The sequence below is a fragment of the Talpa occidentalis genome, unplaced genomic scaffold (genome assembly GCF_014898055.3).
Source record: "Talpa occidentalis isolate TD23 unplaced genomic scaffold, MPIMG_talOcc4v2.1 talOcc4.5, whole genome shotgun sequence".
In the NCBI taxonomy this organism is placed as follows: domain Eukaryota; kingdom Metazoa; phylum Chordata; class Mammalia; order Eulipotyphla; family Talpidae; genus Talpa; species Talpa occidentalis.
In genome coordinates, this window is record NW_023604861.1 from 83,751,037 (window position 1) to 83,771,469 (window position 20,433).

Below are 20,433 nucleotides of genomic sequence, written 5' to 3' on the forward strand. Positions count from 1 at the left end.
GACGCGGCCTGAATCCGCAAACTATGGTGGGGCTATAGAGACACAATTTTCTGTTTTCTGCTCAACAGGGCTTTCCAGAATTGTCATTAGATGACAGATTACACCACCCATCCACAAGGATTCAGGGCTAGCTCAGGCCATCCATTATGGGTTAAAAGCTGTTCCAGCATGAATCGAGTCACAGTGGTAAGGAGACTACCGATACAAGGGATCCTACAGCTTTAAGAAATACCCTGGGCATCTAAAAGTTTTCAGAATGCAAACTATGTCAGCTCTGAAAACAAGAGGCACTGCATCATTATGGCAGGAGAAACAAAGCCAGCCCCCTTTTTAAAACAGACAAAAAAAAAAAAAGATTGTTTTAATAGGAAAGAAGCATCAGTCATTGATTCATTCACACTTTCTATCCAACCCCATCCATCTTCAGAGTGAAGAGATGACAGAGCCCAGTTAACTCTCCCTCTTTCGGCCCCCACCCAGGCAGCTCCTCTATACCCAAACCACCAAGGCCTACCAACCCACTCAATTCACTCTGCAAGATGCAGCCATATAGAACTACTCTTTCTATACAATGGGCTGGCAAAGCTCAGGTACATCTAAGCTTTCATCACTACTTTAACAAGGATGCATGTCAGGTTAGCATGACTGGTCAGGGCCTTTACTAACCATCTTCTAAAAGGACCACTTAGTCACTCATGGCTGATCACATTCTACAAAGGAGAGGATGGGAAACTTAAGGCAACAGAAAAAAGTCAGCAAACCAAACTAAAACCCAGAATGTAAAATATTTCATTTTTCTTAAATGCTGCTGCCCTCATTATCTACAAACAAAAGTTCTCCAGGCAGGCAGTCTCTGCATCAATGCACCTGCTTAGCATGGGTTTGCTGAGTTATCTTTTTGCTGTGTCTGCAGAAGCCAACTATAGCACAATGGGTCACATCACTTGAGGGTCACTTGAGTCCCTCTACTCTCTGAGTCCCTCCTCCCACCTCCTGCCTTGCCTTCTACCCACAAAACCTTTAACTCCACCATAGCTAAGGATCCCAGATAGCTAAATAAAAGAGGTGGCCTCAAACACAGGGAAAAACCCTTAGGTCTCCAGTGTGAATCGCCAACGCCAATCCCCCTTCCCTCCCCTTTTCCTTAAGACCTGATGGTCTTCAGTCACACATCTTAAAAGAAAAACAAAAAACAAAAACACAAAGACCTACTTGTCTCAAGTCGATGAAGGCCAACTGCAGCGTGTCCTCCTGGAACCCAGGCACCGGGCCGGATCTGGCAAACTCTGTGGGAAAGAAAAGAGGATAAAAAGCGCCTTTAACTAACCATGGACAGGGAGATTGGCAGACGGATGACAGGGAAGACAAGAGAGGCTGGGGGAGAGGAGGACCAAGCTTCTAAGGAGTCATGTCTTTCTCCCTTCAGCTTCTTTGTTTGCCCTTCAAAATTCGTGTCATCAAAACACCATTAATTCCAGCATCCTGACAGCAAGGAAACTGTACTAATTCGACCTGAAATTTATTCCCATGAGCCGCGCTGGGCTTCAGAGTATTTGTTTTGTGAATGGACAAACAACTTGCAAAGGAGGAGGGAGTGGGGGAGAGAAAAAAGTTTTTCCTCTCAACACAATAAAATCTTCAGCTGTGAAACTCTTTTCAGTTCCGAAAGCTATTTATATTTTAGATCTCTGAAGGAATTTTCTAATTTCACGCCTGTCACCTCATTCCCCAAGCATTTATCAAAAAATATTCCCTGCCACATCATTAATTATTCCCTCACTGATTATTCGTATTATCTCATGGGCGCATTGTCGCACATGTGTGTACACACACACACACAAACACACAACCAGCAGCAGAGGCTGCCCCAATCTAACATTTGGCTCTTGAGCAAAGGAATGTTTGAAGAGATGAAAAGGCTCATCTAGATAAATCTCACCGCAGAAACAGGGAACGTTTGCACATGGCCATCCTTCTGGCATATTCTTTGTCCTTGACTTCAATATCACTCTCAAAAATTCTTTTGTCTCTTCCCTCTACCCCAATTTAGTCTTAGGTGGAAGAGACCACATGGATGCTATTTGCAATTTACAGTAGCACCTTGGGTACATGCTTGGTTTATGACTCTGGCTTCTACATCATTAACAAGAAGATAATAGAACAAGACTATAGGGACAAATACTTGTAACCATTAAGAATGTCAAGTTTTATTGTCCCTAAGCCCTGCTTATTATGAAATCAAAAGGTCTTGCTTAAGCACCCTACACACACGCACACGCACACACACACACACGATTCAAAAACTGGACAGTTACTGTCTTTAATTGTCTCTGTGAAGCGAAAGTGTGATGGGCATTTAACATTAATCTGCTTATGGTAAAACAACTCCAGTGTCTACTCAAAGCAAGTATGAAAAGAAATGTTTTTCTTCTAATTTATTACATTTTTCTCTAGGAATGAGTTTAAGAAATTTAAGAGTTGGCATTGCATTTTTTCTTCAGAAATTAAATAAAATCTATCAAGATATTTGTACATAAATCTGGATAACTGGTTCTAACAACTAGTAGCTGGATAGATTCAAATGATAATGTGTGAATAAAGATAGCAATTTCTGTTCTTTCAGCATTGTTTTCCATCTAGCAGGTCCACAGAAATAACAGGTTTTCAAAAAGTCCTTGTACTACCTTAAAAAATAAAGCCAACAAGTTAGGTTGTAGGGATTATGGAAATATGTGAAATGAAATTTATTAAATAAATTAATTTTTTAAATTAAAATGTAGCACAAGTGTATTATACAACTGCACACAAAATATTCTTATTTTAGACATTTCTAATTAAAATGATGCCAATAAGTGGGAAAAAAGAAAACTATGTAGCATGGTTAGCAGCACTACAGTTTCTCTTTCTTTTGAAAAGAAACTTGAAATGCTATTTATAAACTAATTCTATCATATGTGTGTAGCCCAAGTAATCAAGATTTTAAGAGCCAAATTCTAAAACTATACAAATACTTGATGAGAACTATGTTAATAGAAAGCTTGACATAATCCATGCCCCATATCTTACCATAGCCATTATCTGTGATAACCTTGCATATGGGTGATAACTGTTCAAGTCAAATGTACAACTTTCCCATACCATGGTCCTGTAGAAAGCAATTCTTTAAATTATAGCCACAGCCACTGTTTTGAACAGTCTTGATTGTCAGGTGGTCAGCTTAAATAAGTTTTTCATGCTTGCTGACTTCATCCAAGGATGGTATATTATCATTATTGTTCCTGTATGACTGTATGCTGTATCATGTGAAGTACTAAATTCCTCTCCAGGTATGAACCTATTCTCCTGAATCAGTGTTGTAAAGCAATGTTACTTAGTAATAAAATATAAATGAAGTCCTCTCTGTTTGTAGGAACCCTGCTTTAGTGACATGCAACAACTATCACAGTGCTCAACTAGCCTACATATGCCAGCTCAACAGAGCTGCCCTGTGATACATGGGGTGAATACTTGTGAGCCGGCTGCACATTCTTGAATCTGCTTTTTGGGCATGCTCCCTGGGAATAATGGATGATACTGATGAAACTGCTCAGGAATCTGGATGTGATATATATTTAGTTTTCAGAGTCTTACTTTATAGACCTCATTTTATGACACATTGAATGTTTTGGGTTCCCAAAGGATTTGGTGGCCTTTTAGATTTGCTTTTCCCTCATATAAATCAGAGAATTAGAGAATGACAATAGCATCAAGGTAAAACAAAGTAAAGAGGTTACTTTTCATATACAACTTCTGGACATGTCTAATTACTGTATATTTGTATTTTTTTTCATTACTTTATGTACGTAATTCTTGTCTTCCCTTGTAGACAGTAAATTCCTAAAGAATAAGGACCATATCACAGGAACCCACAAGTGTTCAAAATAGCAGATGCTCAACAAATACACAAATAGCAAAACCTATTAATCACGCATAATCTTCACTGCCATGAAAATCTTGGGATTGTAATAGGTAAGGGGTTGTTAACCTGAATATGAATAAGCAGGCTCTAGGAATTTATGACTTCCCTAAAATTAAGTACACAACAATTGATTATAGCCTTCATTATCAGTTAGTTTTTTTGTGTGAATATGCATCTATTTGGGAAGAAGATTCATAGTTTTTTCTGAATTCTCAGAGGGCTGGCCACCAAACAAAGGTTAAGAAATACTGTTATAAGCAGGGCAAAACATGAAAGAAATTCAGCTACATTGATTGATAAGTTAATGAGTTGGCATTGCAAATTTATTTATAGGCAAATATTTAAATGCTTCATTTAAGTGAAGTTAATATGGCTAATCACTAATATATTACCCAGAGCACAGCAATTTTCATTTATATTATTTTTAAAATTCAATAAATGCATAAAATAGACCTCCTGTAATTTTGTGACTCAATATATCTTTAAAAAGATTGTTTTCCAAGAGTCAGGATTTTTCCTCCTCTAATTATGTTTACTGAGAGTAAGTCGCTTTACATCATTGCTTTAGGGGTTATAGACTTAAACCTCTACAAATATATATTTCCACACGTCTACCATGAAAGCACCAGTAATCCTCCCCCATGCTCCATTGGGCCCCTATTCCCTGCTTCCACCCTGCCACTCTCCCTTTCTGGTTACCTCAGTTTTGCAGTCAGATGTCAAGGATTTGTTACTGGTTTGGTTTTGTCTGACCTGTTTTTATTCTTTATATTCCATATATAAATGAATCTATGGGTATTTGTTTTTCTCCTGCTGACATTTCACTTAGGTATTATCCTCTCCAGTTTCTTTGATATAGTATGAGAAAAAGTACACATTTAAAAAAATAAAATGAAAACTTGTATGTAGTTTGATTTTAAATATATAAACTTTATAATATGTTTAAGACATGGCAGTAAGCACTCAGTGTTAAAACAGGCTACTACAGAGAGGAAGACAAAGGAAGAGTTTCATTCTTTATATTTCATAACATTTTAAAATGTCTATAGATTACTTTTATAATCAAAGAAAAGGAAATAGAAGAATACACCCATATCCTAATATTATTCAGTGATGCTGAGTTACTTATACTTTCTCTAAAGACAAAAGATGTAACAAGCTCAAAATTTGGCATCACAGGCAACTGGAATTGGATGGCACATTCAAATTCCCAGATGCTGGGTGATCAAAAGAAAGGAAGAAAACAACAAATGGGGGGTGGGGGTGGAAAGAAATACACAGTCTGTTGTAACACAGTGAGACATGCACAAATCAAATATATGTACATGCAACTGCCACTCTTTAGATCCCAAATGAAAACCTTCTTTTGATATCACACAGAAGTATATGCATGTAACTGTGGCCTAGTAGAGCCAACAGATATACGGGGCACAATGAACAAATCCCTTTCTGGTCTTGTCTTTGGATTCCACATACTGTAGTAGGTTTTTGTCTCTAAGTGGCCTGTGCCAGCACCAGTTTCCAAAGCTTAGAGTTCTACAGAGTGGCCTCAGAACTGAAGAATATCCAGGTGTGCTGGCACCACTCAATGCAGAACCAAATCCTGCCTTTGATTACCTCATGTTACTTGGGAACTGAGGCAAGGTTTCATTGAGATTGGCAAGAAAGCTTCCACTTGGAAAACTTGTTCAGGTTAGTAGAGCCCCTGATCAGCACTGACCCAGACAGAGAACTCAGCAACCCCAGCAGCTCTTCCTTCCCTTGTCCAATCATGGTTTGGTCTCTCAGGTCTATCAGTGCCTAAATCCAAGATCAAATTTGCAAATGTAAACAAATTCTAATGAGGAAATTCAACTAACTGAAGTTTATGAAAGCAATATTTCCATTTAAAAAAATTAAAAGGAGGGGTACAAAGTTAACTCCTCCACTTAAAGTTGTTAAGTGAAGATACATGTGTGGAGGAAAAAAATCAAATCACACAAGAAAACGTATTTTACTTACCATATCAATCATTTCTTCACATTCCCAAACACACTTAAATCTATGAGACGTGGCAATCATTTTTGAAACAACATTAATTTTTCAAAAATATCCTATGGGGGAGAGGGAGGCATAAGTGGAGGGAGAGAAGCAGATGGGGTTTTCGCACGGATGGTTTGGTGTAGGGTGAGTGGAACATATACACATATGGAAGAGCAAAAATGTAACCCCAAAAAATTAAAAGAAAAATTAAAAAATACCGTGTAGACTTGCATTTCTAATACTCTTTACATTATAAAGAAATAAAACTACCAAAGGGGAAAAGGGGGTAGCTCCATTAATTTCAAAATGTTTTTAGCTTCTTGAAGGACTGATCTTAAAGTTAACTCTGTCACTTGGAGAGGAAAGAAAAAAAATATATACTTTAAAATTATTTGGTGCATTTACATTTGGACAAAAGAAAAGGAAATATACATTATATGAAGAGTACAGAAGTCTAATTAAAATAAATTACATGATAGAGTCAGAGTTAGAAAGGGCTTTCAGAAGTCAAAATGACTGCTTTAGTCTGTAATCTATGTTTCTAGATAGGAAATTTGGGAGTTTATCAAAATCAAGCTATGAGAAATACAATATAAAACTATTTCTTCTTAATCTTTGCAAAATGTCCACAGAATAAGAGTAATTTCAAAGAAAGATGAGTGATAGGGTCAAATTTGTTTCAGAAAAGCAAAACTAGTACATCTGGCAAATAGGTAAAATAACAATCAGTGGGTGAAATGTAACTTGTTCAAATATGAGGAAGTTGAAAAGATAAGTCGACACAATTTTAACCAAAGATCCCTGGATCACATCATATACTATTGGTCCCAGTGAACTTCCAGGTCAGGCAACAGACAGGAGAGCATCACCAGCCCTCACTCAATGAATCAGGTGGTTGCTTTTGGCCAAAGTGTCAGGTGAGAAAGAAAACTCTATCCCAGAGTCCAAAGTATGTTGGGTACTTGTTTATATCTTAAGATCATGTGAGGTCACATGTGGTTTTTGTGGGATTGAAAAAATAAGAGCTGCTGTTGCTGTATTAACATAATGGTTTCCTGGTATCTGGCTCCCTGGAGCAACAGATAAGGAGTGTGCTAGACTACGAAGTGTGACTCTAGGGAAGCTAAAGGCTTCTTGCATCACTTCACAGTGGCTCCACTAAGCTAATTACAGAGAGGAGTTGATGGACTCCACAGGGAATCCACTCCAGGCCCTGCTGGTCAGAGAAAGGTCTGCCAGAACATAGGGAAATAAGAACTAAGAGGAGAGATATCAAGGAGACAGATAAGGGGTGGGGGTCGGAATCTCTACAGATTCAACTGACTACATACTTGTACAAGTATGGCTGAAAAGAAATGCTACCCAGAGTATGATTCTGTGATGTAAATTACTCTTTGTTTTTAAATATTTTAAATATATAACTCATTGGATGTCCCACCTCAAGAAGTTCAGAGGAAAGTATAAGTTAGCTCTTATTTGTCTCAGTTTCTGTGAGAATGAGGGAATTCTGATTAAAGCTAGTAATAAAGTCTGATGGCAAATGCCAAACGAGTACTAGTCCAAACAGTTCTCGATTGTTTTTCAGAGCAAAAGGAGCTTGGAGAATTAAACATGAGAAAAATTATAAATCTGTTTGGAAACAATCCAAGCCCAAAAATAGATGACTGGATCCAGAAGATGTGGTATATATACACAATGGAATACTATTCAGCAATCAAAAAAGATAAACTCACACCAATTGCAGCAACATGGATGGAGCTAGAAGGGACTTTGCTAGGTGAAATAAGTCAGAAGGAAAAACAAAAACATCAGATTGCTTCACTTTTAGGAGGAATATAGGGGAACCAAATAAGGGAACCAAATATAGGGATCTGGGAAAAATAATAACAACAAATAAAAAACAAAATTAACAGGCAACTATAAACCAGAGACATTCTGCAGGGGGGAGGGAGGGAGAGGAATCAAAACAGGGGAGGGAAGAGCACAAGGGACTATGGTGATGGTGCACAGGTAAATTGGTGGTGGGAATTCTATAGGGACTACACCTGAGGGGAGAAAGCACACATTGTACAAAAATGAACAATGATGTAAAATATATATAAATAAATTATATAAAAAGTAAAAAAAAATTGAAAACTAGGACAAAGAGTCATGACTTTCTAATTAATAAGGAAGGAAACCCCTGTAAACTAGGAAATGGCCATAAGAATGAAGACACTTTGCTGCTGCTACTAAGTAAAGAGGTCAGTTGCCATCATTCAGCTTCTCCTAATATATTGTGCTGCTGAGGGAACTGAGAGTCCAGGCATTTTCTGTGACTGGTGTCAATCACATCTCATTTGCCTGGAGTGAGAAGATGTCTTATGAGGAATAAACTTAGAAAACTAGAGAAACTGACCTCTAAGTCTGGCCTAATCCATAAAAGGGAGCAGTAAACATTTTAATGAAATTAGTTAGTTGAATCTAGCAAGGCAAACTAGAGAACTATTCTGTTCAAAATTTAAAAGGAGATGATAAAAAAAATAATAAAAGGAGGCAATGTAAGTGCCTACTGTTGAATGGAGTCAGGGGCACTGGGTGCCTTATAGAAACAGTGCTCTTCTTTGTCAAAAGGAATACTTTTCAAAATGATGGATACAGGGCCTCCCTGGTGGCACAAGGGGTTAAGACACAACCTATGAAGCTATCTGCAGTCCCTGCAGTATGAGTTCAATCCCTGGCCAGGGAGCTACCATGAGTTCAATCCCCAGCCAGCAGACCTCTCCTGACTCACCCGCTGCTCCCCTCAGCAGTGTAATCTGCTGTTCTGCTCCCCACTTTGTCTCTGGAGAATCCTCTCACCCCTCCCCCCCACCTCTGGCCTATACCACAGTTCTTGTATGTATAAATAAATAAATCTTTTAAAAAAATGATGGACACAAATACATTAGCTGCTAAATTAAATAGAATTACTTTGCATTAAGTGATTCTTTGCAGAAGAAGGGTAAAGGGAAGCCAAGACCGTAACAGATGGCAGAACACTGTCATGGCACATAACATTGAAGTTTTCCTTTAATAATCCACAGAAAATAGCCAAAAAAAAAAAAAAAAAAAAAAAACCCAAAGATGACCCAGACTTTGAGTTGACAATTTAGAATCCTAAAGTTAAAAGAAATATTTATAATTACTGAGGATTTTCACATGAAAAAATTAAGGCCTAAAATGTTAAGTCAGTGAACCAGTTAGAATATAGTCTCTCTAAAGTCTGTTGATCTATTATTTCAATATGTATCCTGCATTCAAAATGTCTACAAATACTCACTTCACATGTTCCTCTATATACATAGTATTTTTCCATATAATGAGGAACAACAAAATTATACAAGTATGTAGACCTGTGTTCAGTCATATTTGTGCCTCTGAAGTTCCCAAATGCTTCACAATATTGTAAAATTAGGGCCAATTTCATTACATATATTTTAAAACAATGGTGAAAAGAAGCCTACCAACTAGCCATTAGCAGTGCCTTTGTGTATAACCTCTAAGAAAGTGGAGGATCTGCTATGAAAGGGATGGGCTTCCTGAGATATGAGAAGCACTAATGTTCTAAAGTAGTAACTTTATATCCTTGATATTTTTACTATGCTTGTAAGAATTTAATGTTATCCACCTGTTCGTTCAACACTAATTATTCTGTTGTATGAACATATACACAAGGCTATGCCTATCTGAAATTTCACATTCAAAAGGATTCTATAGGGCATTTAACATAACATTGAAAATGAATTCTCTAGAAAAGCACTGTCCAAATAGAAAAGTGAGCCACACAGGTAATTTCAGAATTTCAAGCAGACACATTAAAATGAATAAAAATGTTAATTTAAAAATTAATAATAATAAATCTTGTTTGACACAATATACTTAAAATGTTTTAATTTCAACATCAAATTTAATATTTTAAATTTTATTCATGAATTTTCTACCCAAAATATAGTATGTATTTTACATTTGTCACACATATCACTTCTGACTACAGTTCAAGTACTCAAACAGCAACTTGGGGCTAGTGGCTTATAGTATGGGATAGCACAACTTTGGATAATGTTGATTGTAATGAATATAAACTAAAATGAAATGAGCAAATAATGACTTCAGATTTTTAAATGACAAAGAAAGTGTACTCTCAAAGTTCACAAAATTCTATTTTTAGCTTGGCTATAAAATTTGGGTGGAAGTAAATGTCCATGATACTATGCAATGGGCTTCTATTGATTTCACATTTTAAAAATATGTGAGAGAACTCTGAGAGAACTACATACTTTGTATAGTCTTCACCATGTATAATGTATATTGCATATTATTCCCTATGTCTATCAGTAAATTTTTACATCTCTAATTATCCTTATGACAATATTCTTATCTTTCTTTTCTTACTTTTTCTATTTTGTACATCTTTATTTTTCCAACTGATCTTGTTGAAAGTGCCTCAAATAATTTTTGGAAAGCAGTAGAGTATACATATATATTTTTTAATGATGATAGCTGATTAGTGTATAAGTTTCTGGATAATGCTCTTTACCTCAGTTTCCCCAGTCAATGAGGACAATAACAATCCTGATCTATAACTGTAAAATGTTTTGTAAGTGTACAATATAAAATAAATGCTGACTCACTAAAAGGAAAATACTAAGAGTCACTATCAAGACTCTTAAGCAGGATGGAGATGTGTCATACCATACTATGAAAAAGGCTGAAAGTCTGAGAAATGATTGTGGTAGGTTGCACATGGTAATTCCCAGGTTAAAGGAGCTAGATTTCTTTTTTAAGTCAATACAACACTTTTCGAACTGAGAACAGAAAGTTCAAACATTTTATGAATGGTTTAGCAATTTTCTAGGAAAACTGAGTCTCATAGTCAAATTGAAGTAGGAGGGCAGTGGCTCCTGAAAGCCAGCTCTAGTGGGAGCTGCGCGGGGGCCCACCGTACGTGCAGCCTGTGGCCTAGCCCCAAGCTCCAGTGACACATTTAAAATGGCAGCAATAATTGCCAGCCTAACCTCAAGGTAGGTGGGGTCTGGATAGCTGGCCAGTGTTTCACTTTTGAATACAATGTCAGGATTGTAAATGGACAAATCACGTTTGAGCTGACCAGCACCAATCAAACAGCTGGAATTGTAAATGAATCAATCCAGCTTGAAAGGCAGGTACTCTGAAGGAGATAAGCTGAGGTATTGGAGGGCTTGGGACCCACTCATTAGATGGTTTTAGACAGACTCATCGTGACCTTCTCCTGGAAAGATCTTCACAGAGAGATTCATCAGGATTCAGACCTTCACAAACAGATTTGTCAGGACATAGACCTTCACTGACCTTTGAATTGAATATCTGTTTCAGTGGCAACCTGACAGCATCTCCTGCCTCCAGCCCTGCCTCTGATATCTCCTGTAAAATGGTAGCATCAACCTGTGCCTGGTGTCTCTAAAAGGGCTGTCTGCTCTCAAAGGGCTATAACACTGATGGTTATTCTCTAGCACCATCACCTGCTGACTGGTGCTGACCAGCACGGCTGACCTGTGGCTGGCACTGTTGACCTGTCCCCTGGATGCTCTCCACTGTTACTGATCCTCCAACACTGCCTCCTGGTGCTATTGCCTCTGGTTCTGTCTGGTCCAGCATCTGGCACTGCCAGCCCATCCTTTGGACAGGTGTTGCTTGCTGCTGTGGTGCCACTCAGCAACACCACCTGTGATGACCTACAGCTGCCACCATGAGTTGGATCTTAGTCCACCAAGTGGTGGAACACCAGCTCCAGGCTCTCAATGAAAGGACAATGTTATCTAGCATGAGCAGTCTTTAGTTTGGACTACTGGACATTGTGGACACTATATGGGATAGGACAGACAGCCATTTGTGGCCTTAGACACTTTTTCCTTCTTCCCTAATTACCCCTTTGTTAATAAACCCCATTGTTGTTGCACCCTGAGCTTGAGTGGCACCTTGTAATTGTGAGCACATGAGTGAGCACTCACCAACAGTGACCTGTTCCCCAGTCTTTGCACTGTTTTATTAGTTGTCCACAGAAAATGGACATATCATTAGCTAAGGCAACTGGAATTCTAGCCCTTCCTAGAATTTACTTCTATGATCTTGGGCCAATCATATAAGTTCTTAGTGCAATATGTTTCTGCTATAAAATGAAGGTCATAATATTTCCCTTGTTTAAAGCTGTGGGGCTAAATCAAATATACTCTTGAGGTCTGTGATATAATAAAAAATATATCTGTTCTTTGTCCCCAGCTCCTGGCATAAAGTTTCAAATACCGTTGGAAGTTCCTGAGCAATAGGAGTATCTTTAGTTATTTGTAATGAGTTCCTTTAAACCATAGCTAAGTTTATGTTAAGGTGACTCAAGGGGGGACCCTTAGATTTAAGATTGTAAGAGAGGGGTTGGCCAAGTCAGGAAGACCAGGCCTGTGATTAGAGGATTGGAACTTTGAGCACCACCCCTAATCTCCAGGGAAGGGAGAGGGGCTAGAAATTGATTTCAATCATGTGGCAAATTATTTATGCAATACGCCTATGTAATGAAATGCCACGTAAACACTCTGGACACTGAAGCTCTGTGAATCTTCCTGATTAGTGAACATACGTCTCTGCTAGGAGGGTTACATAGCTGGGTTCTATGAGGAGAGGACATCTTCTCCCTCCTCCCCAGGATCCAGTCTTATGCATTGTTTTCATCTGACTGCTCCTGAATTACATCTTTTATAATAAAAGTGTAATCATAAATACAGCAGCTTCCACGAGTTCTGTGTTTTTCTAGAGAATTATTGAATTCAGAGGGGCTTACCACCTGAATCTTTGGTAAGCTAGGAATAAAAAGATATCGGAGACTTGTAGTTGACATCTGAAAGAGGAATACCTTGTGGGACTGACCCCTTAGTTTGGGGAGTCTGCACCAACTCCAAATAATGCTAGAATTGGATATAATTGTAGGATACCAAACTAGAATCAGGGAATTGCTGTTGTAACATAAGGTCCAATTCAAATTGAGTGAAATATAACTTGACATTGGATCCATTTTTAATATCTAGGTAATAGCCATGTATGTCTCAGCATAATTAAGGTGAAAATTACTGGAATTTGATATAATAAAATAAAATATATATATATACTTTTCCACTCCCTGACCACTTTTTCAATCAATCAAATATTTGAACATATTAAGTCTGCATTATTAGAAATTATTTTCGATATGACAAAGTAAAAAGCTTTGCATATGTTGCTCAGAGAAAGCTAAGATTTTGTACATTTCCTAGCTTTGCGTCTTTGCTTCATGCAACTATTCTAGTATTAAATCCTCCCCCCCATGTAAATTTAATGTACAGTTTTCAAACAATGATCCAAGAGCCATGTTAAATGTTTATATTAGATCAATATCAACACCAACACTGGTCTGCCATTCTGGTCATACGGCTTAATGCATTTATTTTCAGAGGTCAAGAAGTAAACTTAGTAGCCACCTTTCTAGAGAATATAAAGGTTGCCATAAATAGCTTAGTTTGGGGTGTTTTTTTTCCTTTTATTTTTCCTAAAACAAACAAAAACAAAAGAGGAGACTGTTGGTAAAATTTTAGACCTTAAGCTGGTCATTATTAGGTAAAGGGTCAAGGAATTGACTGCAGACACAAAGGAGCGCTAGAGGAAGCATTAGGCATTTTAACTCCTAGATCTTGCTAAAAGAGAGGGGGTAAGTGTTTAAAGAAAATTCAGGTTAGTTAAAGGAAATAAAAATGTTTCTTAAGGTACAGAAGCAACTTCTGTCTATGATAAACTGGAGCTTTTAAAGGAATATCTTAAGTGCTATGCGGAGATAAATGAGCATTTCAAGTATTAAAAGCACTCCTGACTTTAAAATGGTCCTTGTTGAAAAGCCCTCAAAAACGCTTTTCTAGGGAAGAGTAGAAAAACCTCCTGCCCTTTTCCCTGGTTAATTGCCTGGGCAGGGCTCACGCTACACCTTGTTTCCATCCATTGACAAGCAGATGGCTGACAAAGAGATTCCAGTGAGTCAGAGAGGAAGGGCAGACCTCAAGCAGCCTGACTGCTGGGATATGGTGAAAAACTAAGGAGACTTGAATTTCTCCTGAAAAGTACACCATTCAGAAAGAAAGGGCAGGGAAAGAAAGAAAGAAGAGAAAAATTACTAGCTCACCTTTACTGATGCCTAAAAAGAAACTAAAGTCAGAGTTATTTTTCTTTTATTCTTAGTTACATTATTAAAATGTTTGGTGCTATTTTCGATTAAACAGTCCCAAATCATTAGGCATAACAATGGCAACATAAAGAAAAATAACCAGCTAAGTTCTCTCAGAGGGAATGAAATAAGCAACTCCATTGTTTCTCTCTTTCAAAGTTTCTGAAAAAGTTGTTTACAAGAAGCACTGATTCAACTTCTTTATTTTTCACTCACTCCTCAACTCTGCAATCTGGTTTCTGCCACCCTACTTCCAACGAAAAGTACTCTCTCCACGATCTGCTTTGGCTTCCTTCTTACTAAAGTGACACATTTTCAGTATTTAAAATACTTGACACATGCATATACCAAACGGTATTTTATGTTATTACAGTAAAAAAGTATTCGTTATTTATCTGCAATTAAATTTCCCCCCCGAAATTAAAATTTAACTGGGTGTCCTATATTCATCTGTGAACTCTAATTCGTTTCTCTAACTACTCTTGCCCCTCTTCTATACACTTTTCACATTTTTTTCCACAGCACTTTTTTCTAAAGCACAAAATGATTATCCCACATTTATGCTTAAAACATATTAACTGTTCCCTGTGTCCTCAGAACACAGTATATACTTCTTATTAAATCTGGCAAGTTCAAACAATGATTATATTTTCATCATTTCCATTTGGCTACCCCCACTTCATTTCACCTTGTTCTCAGTCATAATAAACTCCTTTTGGTTCTCTAATATGGCGTGCTCTGTATTTCCTCCCAGAATTTATACAACACCTGCCTTTGTCAGAACACCCTTCACAACATAACTTATCCCACTTGAATGGCTAACTCTTACCTACATAGTAGAATCAGATATTCTAGTCTAACCCATTCACATAGAATGATTTTGAGAATGATTAAACAAATTGTTCAAAGTCACACAAAGGTAAAGCCATGGGCCTCAATTCACACATCTGAGTGTACTTTATCCCACCAGTGGCCCTACCATACCACCTTCTCCTCTCAGGAAAGAAGTAGGAAATAGAAGGAAAGTACAGGTCGTAGGGAATAGAAGGAAACTATAGGTCAAGCATAACTACAGAATATTATAGCGAAGATATTAAAAATTCTATATATTAACTCACTAGTGTTTGGAGACACCAATTTTTCAAAGTGAAAGTATTGGCAATGATATTTTCCAAATATCAATCTAAGAAATGAATTGGGAGTGCTAAGATGACTTGGAGTTTCTCTCTTTCTATTCATGTAATCAAATTGGAAAAATAGAAGACAGAAAGTGGATAAGCATTTTAAATTTGTAGTACTAAAGGTATGTTTGATAGATGGTTTAAAGTAGCAAAACTCAGAGGAACTAAAAAGAAACTTCTCTGAAGAGGAAATGCGAATGGCCAACAGGCATATGAAAAAATGTTCAACATCACTTGCAATCAGGGAAATGCAAATCAAAACTACCATGAGATACCATCTTACACCAGTGAGAATGGCACATATTAAAAAAACTAGCAACAACAAATGTTGGCGAGGTTGTGGAGAAAAAGGAACTCTTCTGCACTGTTGGTGGGAGTGCAAACTGGTCCAACCACTATGGAGAGCTGTGTGGAGATTTCTGGACCTACTAAACATAGAGCTTCCACAGGATCCAGCAATTCCACTCCTAGGTATTTACCCAAAGAACACAGAAACATCAATTCCAAAGAACACCTGCACCCCTATGTTTATAGCAGCACTGTTTACAATAGCTAAGCTTTGGAAACAGCCCAAATGCCCAAAAATAGATGACTGGATCAAGAAGATGTGGTACATATATACCATGGAATATTACTCAGCATTCAAAAAAGATAAACACATGCAATTTGCAGCAACATGGATGACGCTGGAAGGGATCATGCTCAGTGAAATAAGCCAAAAAGAAAAAGAAAAATACCGGATGGTCTCACTCATAGCAGGGATCTAGAAAACTTAAATAAGGGACCAGGAAAATGAATAACTATAAGAAAGTGAAAATCAAAATCAACAAAAACTATGAACCAGAGACACTTTTTGGGGGGTGGGGGCGGGAGGGGAGGGATTGGGGTCAGAATGGGGGATTGCAATTGTATGGGGAATATAAAAATAAAATTTATTAATTAAAAAAATAAAAAAAAAAGAATTAGTTAAATGCTGACATAGGCAGATAATGATGGAAAGACATAAATTATGTTCTAAAAATTAGGACTTTCATCAATTCTTTTTGAGATATATATGGTGTTATTCCACTTTAAGGTAGTAAAGGGATTAAAATGTTATGGGAACTTCTTGTAGACTTAAGTAGAGAAGTCTGTCAACGTTCAACAATTAAATTAATTTTTAAATAGATAAAGTATTTTAATATGATTTCCTGGTTTACACCCTGTAAAATGGCTCAATTAAAATAAATAGGTTACTGGCCTCAGCCCCAAAGACATGAAGTGAGAGCCAAAGAAAATATGAAATGTATAAAATGCCTCACATAAATACTCAGAGACAAGCAAAAGCAGTGAATGCATCAGATATACTTGGGACACTGTGGCTTATCACAAACATTAGAATTTTGGTCTATGGGAGGTACAACTGGCTTGATGAAATGAGGCATTGTTATTAAAGAAATAAAATAATTTTCAGCTGAGGAGAAGTTTGAATCTAGTTGATATACCAGAAAGAGATGGTCATGCAACGTTCTGGAGCTAATGGTGAGGTTTCTGGTTTGCAATAATTAAGATGAGCAATTGTTTCTACTGCCTCATTTTCCCCTCACAATGCCTCTGGATGTTTTAAAATAAACCATGAGAATTACTGAAAACTTTTAAATAATTATTTTTCATGTTTCTAATTTTTAAATAATTATTTTTCATGTTTCATATTTTTCATGTTTAAAGAAACAATAAAAAGGCTTTGAAGATTAAAACATTTCTATGATATTCTCCTTCAACTATAAGAAAATGTGTTTTATCAAGTCTGAAACCAAGGTCACAAGAAAGTAGTGATAACCACAGATTTTTAACCGTTTCTCTTTTGAAATGGAATTTATTAATCTTTCTGGTCCTGAAACTTCCAGGGTATAAGTTCTTAAAGTTGAGAAAGAAATAAGGAATGAAACCTGAAATAGTTGAAACTGAATATATATAGACAGAGGGAAAGAGTACCAAGTTTGGAATATTACTTAAATAAATATGTGGTCCTCCCCTTTTCAAAACCATGCAGCAGGAAGTCTTTTGAAAAGTACTTGAACTAAAACCTTGAAAAAAAATCTAAACAATTTCAAAGAGGAATCAGTCACTGTCTTCATTTAGGTATAGGGTAAAAATCATATTTGCTAATCAGTCAGATAAAATTTAGGGTATTGGGAGAGTTTGCCATAGAAAAGCAGCTTAATTGGGAATAATGCTCCTTCATTGCAGCAGGTCCTTTATAATCCCTCATCACTAACATGTCCCACAAATAATCCAAAGTAACATTTACTAATAGAAAAAAATACTTTGTCTTTCTCAATCTCTGGAAGCCAACAGCAGGGTTTGACAGTGATGTATAACAAGGTTAGAGCAGTGTGATCCATCTCCATTTGCTTGACAAGGATGGCATCTTAGGCCATGGTGAGGAAGAGCAGGTTGCCTGCCCCCACTGCTCAGGTTGGCAGCACCTACTATCAAATGACCAGGTGTCTGGCAATGGATTCAGAGAAACAATGACTGCCTTATCTCCTGGAATTCAAGGAACTTCAGCCCATAAACCAAAATAACTGCTGACTGGACACTACTCACTGACCCATGTCTGAGAAAAGCCCTCCCAGAAGGTACAGGGTCCATCATCCATGGTCAAAGGGAAGTGACATTGTCATTTTAATGGTAGGGGAGACTTCTACTTGGGTTCTCCATAGCTAAGAAAGGCACATCATAATAGCATAGCTTCTAGTGACAAACCTTGTAGGCGTGGGAAGACAATAGCAAACAAGGCAGGGCTTTTGTGGTGTTTTGATGGAAGGAAGATATTTGTAGTTTGTGTTCTTCCCACACCATTTTGGATCTGCAAATCCAAACTCAATCCTATTTTTAAAAAGAACTGGTAAGGGCGGGGGGGCAGGGCGGTGAGAAACAGAGTCGTACAATGCATAAGTTTCTGAAAGTTTTTGCATAGGTTGACTGAGAAATATGCACCTAAGAAAATGATACCAGACTAGGACTTCTATTCATCCTACAAATTCCCACTGCACTTGAGTTTTAAATCAGATTTCTTGTACAGAATAGCTACAGTGTTTCAGGTTTTAAGAGGTAAAAAAGGAATACAGAAAGTGAACAAACTCTTTACTACTCTATGTGTGTATATATTGCCAACTTAAGGATTCTTCTTAACAAGTCCGTACATTTTACTGCAAATATTGAATGAAACCAAGAAAAAAGGAACCAAGAGATAAAATGAATAAAAAAGAATATTCTCTAACAAAGCCTGGATATCAAAATTCTTATATGTTTCAAACAGAGAATGAAAACATTATTGTAAAGAAGAAACATAAATTGTTTTTCTGATTCCATTAACCAGTCGATCAACCAAAAGACAAAATTCATTAGCCATGAAGCTTGTCTCATGGAAAAGTTATTGGCTCCATCATATTAAAGCAATAACAACTAATTATCCTTGGATTTTCACATGTGCAGAACATTGCAAATTATAGGAAACAAGTTTATTTTTCTGCATACTAACTCGAAGCCTATCATCAATCTTCTTACCTTAATGTTTTTCAGATGGAAGAGAGCAGAAAGGAAGGGTTTGTTTTAAAATAGTAATTCAGAAAGATGAGGCTAAGGAAGAAGCTAAGGGATCTGAAACTAATGATACTAAGACACACAAAATGTCCATAGTCTACCTATAGGAAATTTGCATCCAACAAAAGAGGCATCTATAATTTTCACATAACCTAAGATCAAATTTAAAATTTTACTAGGTTCAAACTTCCTCCATTTGTCTCTTTTCAAACCTTACATTCTTCAGATGGCTCTCTTTTTTAATACTTGAAGAAAATACAATTTGAAAATTGTCCCTTTGATAAGAACAAAAAATATATTTTAATTGGAAAGGGAATAAATTCAAGCTTTTCACAAGAACACCTTAGTATAAAATAGTGCCATTTGCTCCAGTGATTCAACATTTCTAAGATATTTTAATTTCATGGAGACCCAACTTCTCTTCACTAAATCTATTTCTACCAGGAACTGATGTCCTCAAAACAAAGCTTCCAAAGGAAATGTTTTCACACTCCTCAGTCTCATTGAGCTCAGGGCTGCTTACCTGACAAGTTTTATCATGGCCACTCTGTTTTTAACCACAACCACAATGAAATCTCTACAGAATTCTGAAGTGCTTCAGGTCTTGACTTTCTTCCTGAACTAGTATTATCCAAAAATAAACAGAATAAGGCAGACTCTGAGACAATCCTGCCTTAAGGAATTATATAGAAAATTTCTCTGAGAAAAAATGATTGACCTAAAAAGGACCAGTTTGCCCCTAAAAAAAAGATTCAATCATTATTGAATTTACAATAGTTCCAGATAACAATCAAAATCTACTTTCTGTTTCCATATATTCAGAAGATAAGTCCTCTAGGGAAGAAGGCATTATACACAAGCATAATGAAAATTATAATAAACATATTTAATATTTATGGTGCTTACAAATAATTGTAATAGCCTCTTATCCATGATCTCATTTAATTCTTGTAAGAACTCTCTATGGACACAAAAATATCCACACAAATTTTCCTCCCATGATAAATCTTAATATCTTTAAACTAATAGAAATTTAGAAATCATCTAGACCAATGTTCTCATTTTACAAATACAAAGTCCAAACACGTTTTATGAATCCCAAAGAACATATAACTAGTTGGTGGTTTTCTAATTTCTAACCCAAAGCTCTAATGATGATGACAAGGAACGTAACAATGAGGATGATAACTAAGAGTTACTGAGCATGTTTATGCAAAATTACTCAATCACAACAGGTCTATGAGATAGAAACAATTGTAACTTCATTTTACAGATTAAAAAAAAAAACTGAGGTTAGAAGAAGACTTAAGTGTACTCAATTAAAATGAAGATCCAGATTTCAAAGACCAATTATTAAATTAGTAGTATTCTTACACAATAATATATTGAGAATTAAATACTGATGGCAAAGGTACCTTTATAATCCACAAAAACTGGTGTTAGAATTT

General features: G+C 36.7%; 1 protein-coding gene across 4 annotated transcripts in view; it reads right to left on the minus strand.

Moving 5' to 3' along the window:
• The window catches only part of EXOC6B (exocyst complex component 6B), a 586,102-nt gene that overhangs the window by 154,399 nt on the left and 411,270 nt on the right, over positions 1–20,433 (minus strand). For all 4 annotated transcript variants that reach the window (XM_054701727.1, XM_054701728.1, XM_054701726.1 and 1 more), the window contains one exon: positions 1,213–1,286. In XM_054701727.1, the coding sequence (XP_054557702.1) occupies positions 1,213–1,286 (74 nt within the window). The remainder of the gene's footprint in view (positions 1–1,212; positions 1,287–20,433) is intronic.